The sequence below is a fragment of the Mirounga angustirostris genome, unplaced genomic scaffold (assembly GCF_029215605.1).
Source record: "Mirounga angustirostris isolate CCGP_5_RB_7025 unplaced genomic scaffold, mMirAng1.0.hap1 SCAF_6, whole genome shotgun sequence".
Lineage (NCBI taxonomy): Eukaryota > Metazoa > Chordata > Mammalia > Carnivora > Phocidae > Mirounga > Mirounga angustirostris.
The window spans coordinates 137241560-137254122 of record NW_026991714.1 but is presented as its reverse complement, the minus strand read 5'-3'; the positions used below and the strand labels follow the sequence as shown (position 1 = coordinate 137254122).

The 12563-nt window shown below is 35.3% G+C and overlaps 1 protein-coding gene across 14 annotated transcripts in view; it reads right to left on the bottom strand.

Annotated features, from left to right (window-relative positions):
* The window catches only part of VTI1A (vesicle transport through interaction with t-SNAREs 1A), a 358252-nt gene that overhangs the window by 252662 nt on the left and 93027 nt on the right, over positions 1-12563 (bottom strand). For all 14 annotated transcript variants that reach the window (XR_010412580.1, XM_064595276.1, XM_064595278.1 and 11 more), the window contains one exon: positions 7941-8025. Coding sequence is in view for 13 of the 14 variants with exons in the window: in XM_064595276.1 (XP_064451346.1) it covers positions 7941-8025 (85 nt within the window). In the remaining variant the exon portion in view is untranslated. The remainder of the gene's footprint in view (positions 1-7940; positions 8026-12563) is intronic.

The window sequence follows — 12563 nt, the reverse complement described above, 5'->3', positions numbered from 1 at the left end:
TAGCAATATTTTTTCTGTCAAAAAGTTTAATATTTCTATAGAAAAATATTTTCTCTAACATATATATATACACACACACACTTGGATAAAATAGATGGTTAATATCAACCCAAATGTATAATCCCGTTTTCTGTTCCTATATTGTAGAACAACATAAAGTGTTAATTTGATATTGTTGCAATAATATGGACATGGCAGTGCCTTTCTGAATTCCAATCTGTGCCTAAACAAAATTACTTAAGTTAAAAATCTGAATCAGTGTTTACAGGCATAACATTGTCTACTCAGATAACCCAGGACTAGGATATCTTGTTTTTCTAGTTCTGCATCCCGGAAGTATCTGACACTCACCAGAGTTCAATGAAATCTTGTTGAAAACGTGAAATACAATGTGTACGTTCTTTTATATAATGTATATCACTCCCACTAATATTACAGAATCAGAAATTTATTCTTCACCAACTGATAACAGCTCTAAGAGCAAGAAACATACAGTTAATACTTTTTGGAGCTATTTTCCCAGAAGTCTTACAAATGACTTACTAGTAAATGGAGAGAGAGAAAAGAAACAACTTTCTTATATTCTGTGCAGGAGATATATTAGCTCAGTTTCAAGCTAGCTTACAACTTCAAAAATTGTTTTATGTATTACATTGTATTATTGTGCATTGTTTTACCCATCAATCTTTTCTGTAGATGATAAATTAATACATTCAATGATTTGTATTTTTGAATAAAATTATTACACTGTACCCAGCAATGAACATTCAAAATATTTCTTGAAGAGAAGAAGGGAGGGATAAAGGAAGAAGAAAAAGAGAGGAAAGAGGTTAATATTAACGATGATGAGGAGGCAGAAGAATAAGAAAATGTCAGCAGACTGGGAAAAACTCTTGAAATAATTAAGAAAAGGCCTTCAGTTTGATAAAAACTTTGTTTCAATAGATACTTCCAAGACTGATTACAATTTCAAAATGAGTTCTATAGTGAGTTGATTAAAATAATAATAATAAGGTAAGTTGAAAGACAGGATCAAGAACCAAAAGACAGAATGTGATAAAGCTGCAGTGTTGTGGTCTTATACTCCATAATCCTCCTATTACTCCATGAAACTCTCTGGAAAACTCCATCAGTAGTTCAGCCAAGAGTCAGACAATTAAAGATACAAAGGAAGGGACTTCATATCTTAAATGCATTTGTTCTGATTCTTTTAAAAAAAGTTCCGAACATGAAACATATTTTGATTTTTAAAAAGGTAAGCTGATACTTGATTGCTTTTCTTGTATGAACTCTTAAAAAAAGACATAGGCAAAGAAGAGAAACAGTGGTGTACATAAGTTATCTTATTCTCATGAAAATGCTGTAATTCTAAGAATTATTCGTTTTCCAGAAGAAAAAAAAAAGTACTCCATATGTTTTTCTGCCTTACTCTACTAGGTCAAATAAATTTGGATTTTGATGAAATAAAATTATAAAAAGTAAAAATAATCTGAACACATCATGTAAAACAGGCCTGTGGAAGTATATTCATAAAATGGGGAATGTCTGCAGCTTAAAACTAGGTTAACCATTACAGAGTATTTAAATATTGAAATTGAAGTAAAATCTATTTTTTCAATTTAAAAAATTTGTAAGGGGTATAAACTTTGGAAAAAGGGTACAAACTTTAAGCTGTAAAATGAATACAGCCTGAGGATTTAACAATGGTGATCATAGTTGATAACATTATATTATATAACTGGAACTTGCTACAAGAGCAGAACTTAAATGTTTTTACCAAAAAAGAGACAGTGCACACACGAGCGAGCGCACATGAATCTTCATGGAAAAAGAATGGGGACTCCCAAGAAAACCCTCAAACATAAATGGAAGAATCTTCTATATCATTTCTACAACAAATAAGGCCTAGATAGAAAATATTTCTCTTATGAAAATAACTTATAAATACATAACATTGGTATTATGCTTACTCAGAAAATCTATCTTTGCATTTCCCTAATGAAATAAGACACACAGGAAATGATGATAAATATACCATTCTTTAAAAAGAATGTAAGTAGTGTTAAATATAGGGAAAAATGTATTTTGAGAAAAATAAAGTGGTATAATGAGTCCCTTTTGGGTTACTGGATAGGTTACTACCTATTCTAGTTACCAAGTAATGCCCACTCACATTTTCCTAAACAAAGTAAGGTAAATAATTATTATAGCTCTTAAATACGACCCTCATATCCAATGCCACCAATATTAACAGACACAACCATATGTATTATTTCATAGGGAGTGTAGGTGTTAACTACCCATGGCTACCTGCCTAAATTTTTCCACACATGTTTAGATATACATATCCACACATGTATAGGAGATTCAATGGAATAACCTTTATCCAGTTCAGACACAGACTAAAGCTAACACTGCAGAGTGGATAGCTAATTAAATTTTGATTTAATCTTTGCTGATCTTGTTAAAATGCAGATTCTGATTCAGTAGATCTGAAGTGGGACCCAAGATCCTGCATTTCTAACAAGCTCCCAGGGAATGTTGCTGGTCCTGAGGCCCACTTTGGGTAGTAAGGAACTAACCCATTCCTCTTTACACTGATACAAAATTAAGCAAAGTAATAATATATGTTTACATTCAGAAGCTACCTAAAGTGAAGATTTCTAGAGAAAAAAAACACCATACTTTTGTGAGGTAATTTACAAAATCTTTCTACACACATTATTTTATTTATGCCTCACATAAATTCTAGGAAATAGGTATCATTATCATAATTTTTCAAATAAAATATCATCATAAACTTGGTTTTAAGCTCAGATTTATAACTGCGGTGTCCATCACCAACAGCCCAATGGACTGGCCATTGTCTGTGTAAAGCCCAACCAGGTGCAAGGACGAATAAGTCTCCATTTGAGGGGGGTGTGCTATCCTTAAGGAAGAATCTTTGGGATCTCATGCCAACTGTTAAGGAAATCAATGACAAATTTCAAGCTCCTTGCTCCTGAATGGCTTTTAAAATGACTTATAATTTCCCTTGCATCTTTACCATCAAATCCTTCCATTCATTTCAACTGGTAAAAGAACCAAATCTTGGATTACGATAAACATTTCCTAGCAAATCTCCTTATTTCCAATCCTTTGCCACTCCACCCCTACAATCCTTGTTCTCCACAATTCAGATCAGGCCACTTGTCTGCTGAAAGCTCTCCAATGGCATTACTCTCTTAAGAGTCAAATTCAGGCTCCTTTCCATGCCCTGGGACCCTACAGAATCTGCACTCCACCTGGCTCTGACCTAATCAATGTACCATGCCCCCTTGCTCACTTTGATGCAGCCATATTGGTCTTCTTTCTGTTGCCTGAACACCCTGGACACCTTCTCATTTTAGAGTCCTTGTGTTCGCTTTTCCCTCTTGGAATCCTCTGCCCCAAATGTGCTTATTGACGGCACCTTTGTACTGTTCAAGACTCAGCTTACAAGGCGCCTCTCTGGGGAGGTCTTTTCTGACTAGCTAGCCTAAGGTAGCCTTCATCAGTTACTCTTTAATACCCTGCTTCACTTTGCCACTATCTGAAATGTACTAGTCCATTCATTCATTAATGTAACAAAATGCCTGTCTCATACTGCCCCCAAACTTAACTATCTTTTTTCTTTTTTTTCTTTTTAAATGTTTTATTTATTTATTCATGAGAGTCAGAGAGAGAGAGAGAGAGGCAGAGGGAGAAGCAGGCTTCCCGCCTAGCGGGAAACTCGATGTGGGAATCTATCCCAGAACCCTGGGATCATGACCTGAGCCGAAGGCAGACGCTTAACCATCTGAGCCACCCAGGCGCCCCCAAACTTAACTATCTTAAACTATCTGCTTACCTACTGAAAGGAGAGAGTGAGCCTTGCATTTCTGCACTTGTATAATTTCTCTTTCAACCTATTTTGTTTATTAATCACATAGTTTACATTAGTTTTGTGCCTGTTGTAATTCTGGGATAATTTGCTTCAGAGGAAAGAAAAGTTATAATTTCAGAGTAAAGGGCAGATGATCCAGAGTTTTAAGTATAAAGTCCCTGACCTCAAACAAGATGGTGATCTCCACAGCTAAGAATCAGACCTGACTATTAGTAGTAAATGAAAAAAAGGAAGTCACTTTTTATGCACAGATTTTAGGACAAGAACTTACAGGAAATGCCAAACTGGAGCAAGCCAATGGCTCACACAACCACCACAGTGTTCGGTCTTTGATGGTCGCTCTCAAGGAAGTTTATGGGACTGATAATTATCTCTCTGGATGTCAGTCTGAGACTAAAATGTCCTACCATTAGCTCTTTAGTTTAATATCATATGCTCTTCCCTCTGTCTCTTCTTCTCTAGATAGAGCTGTTCAATTAACTGGTAAACTTATCAATTTTCTCAAAAAGGAAGGAATCCAAGAAAGAAAATTTGATTGTCATTAAACTCAATATATATATCAAGGTGTAAATGGCACTTAGAAATACTCATGTGCTTTTTCTCAGACCAAATGCATTCTGAACATGTGTCCCTCTACTGAGCAGCTGTTTAAAGAGACAGTAACTGCCAATTGGACAAAATAAGTTTTTAAAACATAAGAAATGTTTCAAGAACTTTAGAAGACGAATTTCATTATTTGCTAGGAAGACACCAGTGGTTAAACTAATATGCTTTCTATTCTATTTACATATAACTGATTACATATAATAAACTTTCTTTTATGATATTTGCCAATAATAGTTATCAAATTAATGAATAGAATACAGATTTTTGTTGAAATCTCTTGCCAATAATTTTGAAAGATGACCACTTTTGCTGACAATAACATAAAAATGATGACTTTTACAGAGCCTTCTGTACTTTCTAAGAACTTGAATATATATGACCTCATTTTACTTTATAACAAACTTATGAGATACATAGAATCTGGTGTCAGGTTTCCATTTTGCAAATTAAAAAAAACATACACAGAGAGATTAAGTGATTTCTCAAAGTCACACACCTGATAAATTACCAGGTTAAATAATGGAGTTGCTCTGTCTTTCTCTAATTCAGTCCATCAGACAGTATTTCCCAGATTTTGTGGACAAGTAAAATTTCAAAAAACATTTCAGAGGACCCAAATAGGGTCTTCGATTTTGTTGTTTTTCCAGGTAGAGAAAAAAATAAACATATAACTTCTACCTACTCTTTGTATCATATCATAAAGCTATCTTATCTTTTATCACCCCCAAACAGGAAAAACATCATCTTAGAAAAAGTGTCCTTTAAATTAATAAAATTTGCCTTATGAGAAAGTTACTACTTTGTAATTTTTTTCTTATTTTGCTGTTGCCTGGCGGAAACTCCTGTTGTGGTCTAAGAACCATGAGACCAATCAATACTCGTAAACCATTTCCCTCTTTTGTGCTATTTCAAGTCTTACTAGCTTTTCTATTTCTTATCCTCCTTGATTTTCATAGTCTTTAAGAAAAAGAAACCAGTAAGTTTTTCCTTTTGAAAGACGTTGTTCTTCTACTAATACTAATAACAAAATGATTGGCGCCATAAGTTTACATCACAATCAAAACACAGGGCTGTTGGCTGACCAGGTGTGACCAGGCTGAGGGCTAGCAGGGAAGCAGGAAATGCAAAAACAACATGGCGCCTGTCACAGGGACTTTTCCCCATATTACTTTAGTAAGAAGCAAGAACAGGACAAAGGCCTTGTGTCTGCCTTCTCATTTCTCACTCCACTTTCCAACTCATCTAAGAAAATGTGATGACTCCCGTCTAGGCAAAGGCTGTACCATATCTGTCTTCTTTTCCACAAAGCCCACCCTGTTCCTCCTCCCAGACTTGGTTTTATAGTCTGCAAGAACTTCCTAAGCCTTATATAACAAATAGATATCTAATTTTACAAAACTCTATAAACTACCATTGTATTCTACCAAAAAGTCCAAGGGGATGGAGGCTGGTTTTCGGGACACTCTTAAAGTGGCATTTCCATGTTGACTACATTGATAAGCTGATGTGAATGTTATATTTTAGCACACATCAAAAAGAATAACCATCAAATCCCATTCAATCTTATCTTCTTGATCAATGCAGTATCTGTGATCTTCTTTGATGACTTCCTTAAGCTTTGGGAGGGAAATACATGAATGATATAGTGAAAGAGAAAAGGTAGCCCAATCAGACAAATCAAGTCCTGTGATCAAGTGTCAAAGCAAGAATATCCCCTACCCAACCCAGTCCCTTGTAAGAGACTCACCAATGGGAGGTTTTGTCAAAGAAAGTCCCTTATTGTTCAGTTGGTACAGGGCTACATTCTCCAAGGATGTCAAAGTAACACTTTTTTAAATTCCTTAAACATACACAAATTTCAACCACAATAAAATTTTTTTCTATGAATAGAGAAAGATAAGTGCCTGTATATCATCAAATGACCACAATAATAATATTTATATTTATATAGTTTTACAGTATATAAAATATTTTAGCATATGGTATTATTTCTTAGGAATATTCTAAGATAGGTAATTTATTTCCATTTATTGAAGAAGAAACTGAGACTCAGAGGTTATGTGATTTGCTCAAGGTCACAGAAATAAGAGCTAGAACCCAAGTCTGGTCCTTTGACCTCATCATGTTCAGGGCTCTTTCTGTTATTGACATTCTTCACCAGGACAGTCACTTCTAAAGGTGAGCCCAAGGACAAAAAGAACAAATGAAAGCTGGCTTTTATTCCAATCAGGGCAGAAAGCCAATCTATTAATAATGTCAGAAAGAAGGGCTGCCCACATTGTTAAAGAATCTTGAGGGGTTATGGTTTTCTTTAGTTTCCTCACCATTACTATAATGCTAATGCCATTTGTGTTCTTCCCATTCAGTTCCTTAGAAGTCATCACACAGTAAGCCAGTATAGGATAGCCATGAACTCAGGGCGAGAGAAAACACCCGCCATTCACACACACACACACACACACACACACAATATTTGTAATCGTTTTCATTTTACCTGTTCTTCCTAAATAAACATTTTTATGACACTAGATTTAAAATATCAATGGAATCATTGTTAACCACATATTTTTGTGGCTTACATACTGGGCAAGAACTATCCAAACTATGTAAAATAAATTTTATACAATCTGTACTTCACAAAACAAAACAACAAAGATCGCTAAATTATCAGAAATGGATGACTATGCAGGGGCTAACAGATATTTATTTACTGTGTAAAAATATACAGTCATTGCATGAAACATTTGTAATGAAAAAGCTTGTCTGTTTTAAGTAGACAAGTCTTAGAAGTCAAATTAGGGCTGTATTTTCTGAAATTAATAACTAGTGTTAATTCAAACCAAAAGTTTGGACAATATTAACTAATGCTAATAAGATTATCATGAACATTAGCCTTGCTGCTTACTATGACTTTTCTTTGTCCATATCTAATTATGGTTTTTAAAAAACAAAACCAAATAGAACCACTAGGAATCATTTTCTACACCAGGACGAATAAGGTAAGCTAGATATTGTTACTTCTTTGCCCCTAGTTCACATCATTTAGACTGATTAAAATGTTAATTTTTACATATGTGAATGAATGTAAAGGAGCAAACACCTGGAGACTGCACGGTGTGCTAGCAATCATTGCGGGTGGGTAAACTGACAACATGTAACTGCATATTAAGACAAATGTAGAATTGAGACAAAGTATTCCATCTCTTTTCAGATGTATACTTTTAAACCTCAGGAACTGTTTTCAGTAGATGTCATGCCTTTTAACTTGAAAAAAGATAAGCGCAAATAAGCTCCCAATTGTCTCCCCAATATGTAAACCACATCTCGGGCTGCTGTCTCTGCTACTCCTTTGAAGTTTCCCTGAAATGTCATGTGTTGTGAAGACTGCTGTGCATAAGCAAGACAATTTGCTCACTCTCAGAATTCTTACCGGTTTCCACTGCTATTTGGTATCCAGCCTCTAGTCTCCGAGATGACCTTTCCAGCCTCTCTGTGTTATCGAGCAGATGTGCCCTCTGAAAAAGAAAAAGGAAAAAAAATCAGACGGCCGTCTACAATGTTCTTTTTTTTGCCTTAAAAAAAATTAATGCCTTTATATGCCCTAACATTTCTGGGCGGGGGGGGGGGGGGTGGGAGTCACCACGCATTATAGATAATTTTTAGCAAATCTCCTATGGGCAGATTTCCAATCAATTGTTTGTGTATGGACCATCCACTTTTTTTTGTTTTAAAAGGCAGACTCATATTGTACATGGCCACACGAATCTTATTCCCCAACACAGAAATGTACGAAGACGCAAGTCAACTGGATCTTTCCTTTTTCAGCAGAGTAGACAGATGAGACACTTGCATAGATTTATGATCCCTATTTTGTATTTATTTTTTATAAAATGCCATCAGTTAAAAAACTCATTTGTTCCTTTGATTCCTGCAGATAGGAATTTTTAAAGAGGAACTTTATTTTCAAGAGAATGCCCTCCAATTTTGGATGTGTGGAAGATGCCATATAGAACAACATTCACTACTAGAACAGAATATTAAACAGTAGATCTAGTGTTAAGACAACTCAGGGCAATCACCAAGGAACAAGAGAAATCTTCCTCCGTGCACATAGGTGCACAAAAATGTGGGTTTGTTCCCAAATATAGGACACTAGATTGAAGGTGAACTTCTAACACCCACTGTTTTAAACTGAACTAAAATGATAATAATTATATGCATTCTTTCATGTTATAAATTAATGGGGGAAATGAGAGGATTTTCCCCAAATTCTCAACTTCCCAACTTTCTTTTCTACACCGAGGCTGGTTTTTTTTTTTTGGTTTTTATCCATAATGATCAGTCACTAGATCTATTCAGGTTGACCAACAGATTTATAAATTAATCATGGCTGTGAACGAGTAAGAATACGTGCATGCACGTGTGTGTGTATGTGTGTGTACAGATGCACATATGTCTGGATACTTAGAAATATATGAATACGTGTATCTGTATATTTCAGTGTGTGTACATGCATATGCGTATTTGTATAAATTCGTACTTTCCCCCCTCAACTCAGTTTTGGTATCTGGTCAAAGGGAAAGGAAAAATGCAACCACAACTCTATAACTTTGTGTTGTTGACAGATGTCATTTAAAATCGAAGAAACGCTTTCTAATAATAATAAAAAAGGAGGTGCCACACATATTATCTGAGTGGCTGTCGAGCGAAACGATCTACCTTGCTCTAATGAGCCCCCGTGGATTGTGGAGATGCAAGCTGTATTGACATGCACACTTAAGCTAATACACCTAGACCAGTGCCTCCAAGCTCTAGCAGCCAGGGATGCTGACAGAATATCTCGCTTCCATCTTCAAAGAAAGGAAGTGATTAGTATGTTATCATTACCATTCAAAACGTGATTTCCTTATTCCCTCCCGGCATAGGTGACACATCTGAGATGCGGCCAGACGTTGGAGGCAGCTAAAGCCACATCAAAGCTTTCCTTGAAAATTTTTTTTGGGGGGGAAGGGCCTGGGGGGGGCAGGGGCTGGGGGGAAGAATCATTAAAACAATGCATTTAGAACAGAGAGATAGGACCTGATGTGAAGGTCAGGAAAGCTGCAACAACAGTCTATAATAATTAATAGAGTTGTCTAATACACAGCGGAGAAATTAAGAGAAAAGCTGCCCCTCCCTCTGCAAATAAATAAATAAATAAAAAACCTAAATAAATAAGAGGGAGGAAGGAAGGAATGCTTATATCATGAAAATGCTAAATCACTGAAGGCTGTAATTGAGAAAAAGAAAAGCAAGTGGAGTTCTCTGTGTTTGGTATATATGACTATTTTTAAATAAAATTAAACACTTTACTCAGCTTATCAAAAATAGCTTTCTTCCTCCTAATTTTCCCTACATGCAGGTTTTGGGAGTAGGGATTATTCTTCTCTTCTCTGAATATTGTTTTCTACCTTAACGAAGGACTTAATTTCAAACTGGTAATTCTCTAAAAAGATATTTGATTTGTGAAATCAAGAGTAAATCTGAATTTTAATTCAGAATAACAGAACAAAAATTTTTGGTTCATTTTCATATTGGATGAAATCCCTAAATGAAAAGAAAACACTAAGCTACTATAGATTAAAAAAAAAATCAATACTGGAAATGGACAGTCTAATTATATGATAACAGATAACATAAGAAACAAAGAATTTAAATCTAGAATGATTCTTGGAATTCCACGAAAGAGAGCCAAAATGATTATTAAGTGTACGGCTCTAATGGAGAGCAACATTTCTAAAAGAAATTTACCAAAAAATGCATATTCCTAAATAATGGAAGTAACTCTTCTTCAGGACAGTTCAATTTTATCAGAGTAAATCTGCACACAAGAGGACTACCAGTTTACCAGCAGCTTTCCAGCAGGACCTCACTTTGTATTTTGGAAGCTCTTCACTTAAGTCAAGCTAAAATCAAGTTCTTGTAACAGCTGTGCTATTTACATTGTTCCCTTAGTTGTGCATTGCCCTGGTCTCTGAAAATGAAAGGAAATACACTACAGTAGCAGCTGATGCTTTCAACTTGCCCCCACACTCCATCCCAAACTCATTCTCTCACCCTCTCCTCAGCCCTTTCAAAGCAGGTAAGTGAAGCTGTGCAGGAGCTTCAGACAGAGCTCAACTTGCGTGAGGAGCTGTGCAATGTGGGGAGCTGGAGATGCAGGATTCAGACGGAGGGCTCAGCACAGCCAGCACCAACCAGTTCAGCTCCCTGTACACACCAGCCTGCCTCCAAGCATGCCCGGTTCCCAGACCTGAGCCAAGAGAGAGAACATCCCAAGGAAGGGATGGGGCATACTTTGTATCCAAACACAACCAAACGTCCTATTTTGAAGCAGATGAATGCTTGTGTTCTTAGGAGAGGTACAAGGAGGAAATCTGGGGTACATTCACTGTTTGATTACTATTAGAATCCTGGCTGAGAAACAATCTCTTCTGAGCAAACCATATACCAAGGCACTGTCATCATCATAATCTATTTTACAAATATCAATGCTACATCCATATCAAAGACTGTTAAAAGAATATTCCAGAGCATATTATTCTATTAGTTGAATGATCTAATTCTTCCAAGTACAATTCCATTCCAGGTTATAGTTTTGGAAACATGCAGTTCAGAGCCATTATTGATGAAACTGTTGCTATAGGCACAACAAAAGAATTAAGCCAAAAATGATGATAAAACATATTTTAAAAGAAATGCAGACGTGATGTTTTCAGCTTTCAGAATTAAGATTTCTAAGTCCACACAATTCAGCTTAACAAAATTAATCTGTCAAAAATGCTGATTGTAATAAGGCCTAATATTTTATTAATTATATTCACTAAATTCAGAAGAGCTTTGTGCAGTTTCTTCACATACAGGTTTTAGAGTCTATTGTTAGTTCCATTAAGATTTGAAAATTCAGATTGTTCACCTAAGCATGAGCATATGCAAATACATATAAGCAGATACTCTGGTCTTGCAGGAAAATAATGTTGAGTATCACCCACCTCAGGAATAATCTCATACATCAAAACTGCAATTGATTATATTCATTTAGTATATACATCTGCTTCCACACAAAAAAACAAGAAGGTTAGAAGGTAAGGGTTTTATATATTTTCACCCTTTATTTTATAAATCATTATTACTTTTACTAAGAGAGGATGTCACTTGAGCATCTTAAGTCAAAAGAGGTGGTGAAAACCATGTCTACAAGCCTCTCATTTAGTATTCACGTCAGCTATAGAATGATGACATACCAATAAAAAAATTCTAGGAAAACCTAATCAATGCAGTCAATCTAAACTCAAAAATAATTCACGGTACTCTTTATAAGCAATTAGACAGCTTTCAAATTGCAACTTGGGCCATTATTTTATGCCCTAATATAAAAGTAACAAAACTCAACCTCACTAAGTAAAAAATATAACTGTTTTATCTCTGAAAAAGAGTACCAAAACATATTTGTTAAGTTTGGCTTAATTAAACAAAACAAAACAAACAAAAAACAAGACCAGAATCATTCAACATCCCTCACTGATACACGGAGGAAATGATAAACATTGCTGTAAATATTTGCTGGGCCACTAAAAAGTCCGGAGCTGCATTATAAAACAGGCCAGCAACTCAGAAAAGTGAGAACTCACTTGGGTGCTATTTCCTACAAAAAGGAAAGTGTTTAACAATGAGGAGAACTTTGGCTATTCTTAAGTATCTGTGTACACAGACTAGTAGAGCATTTATAACATATGTGTGTTTCCCTAAAAGGAAAATAGATTCATGATATCTTGTGTTGAACCTAAGAATTTTGGGTGAGGGAAAAGAGTCTATTTTAAAAGAATTTTCAGTAAATTGGAATGTCAGAAAAAAAAATTTTTTAATCATATTGACTTCTTTGAAAAACCAATATAAATAAAACAAACCTGAAGTTAGTCTACATAACACTTGGATAAAGTTTTAAGACATCCCTTTATTTTTCTTCCCTTTTTTGGCCTTTAAAATATGAATTTTCTCCGGATGCCAACCAACA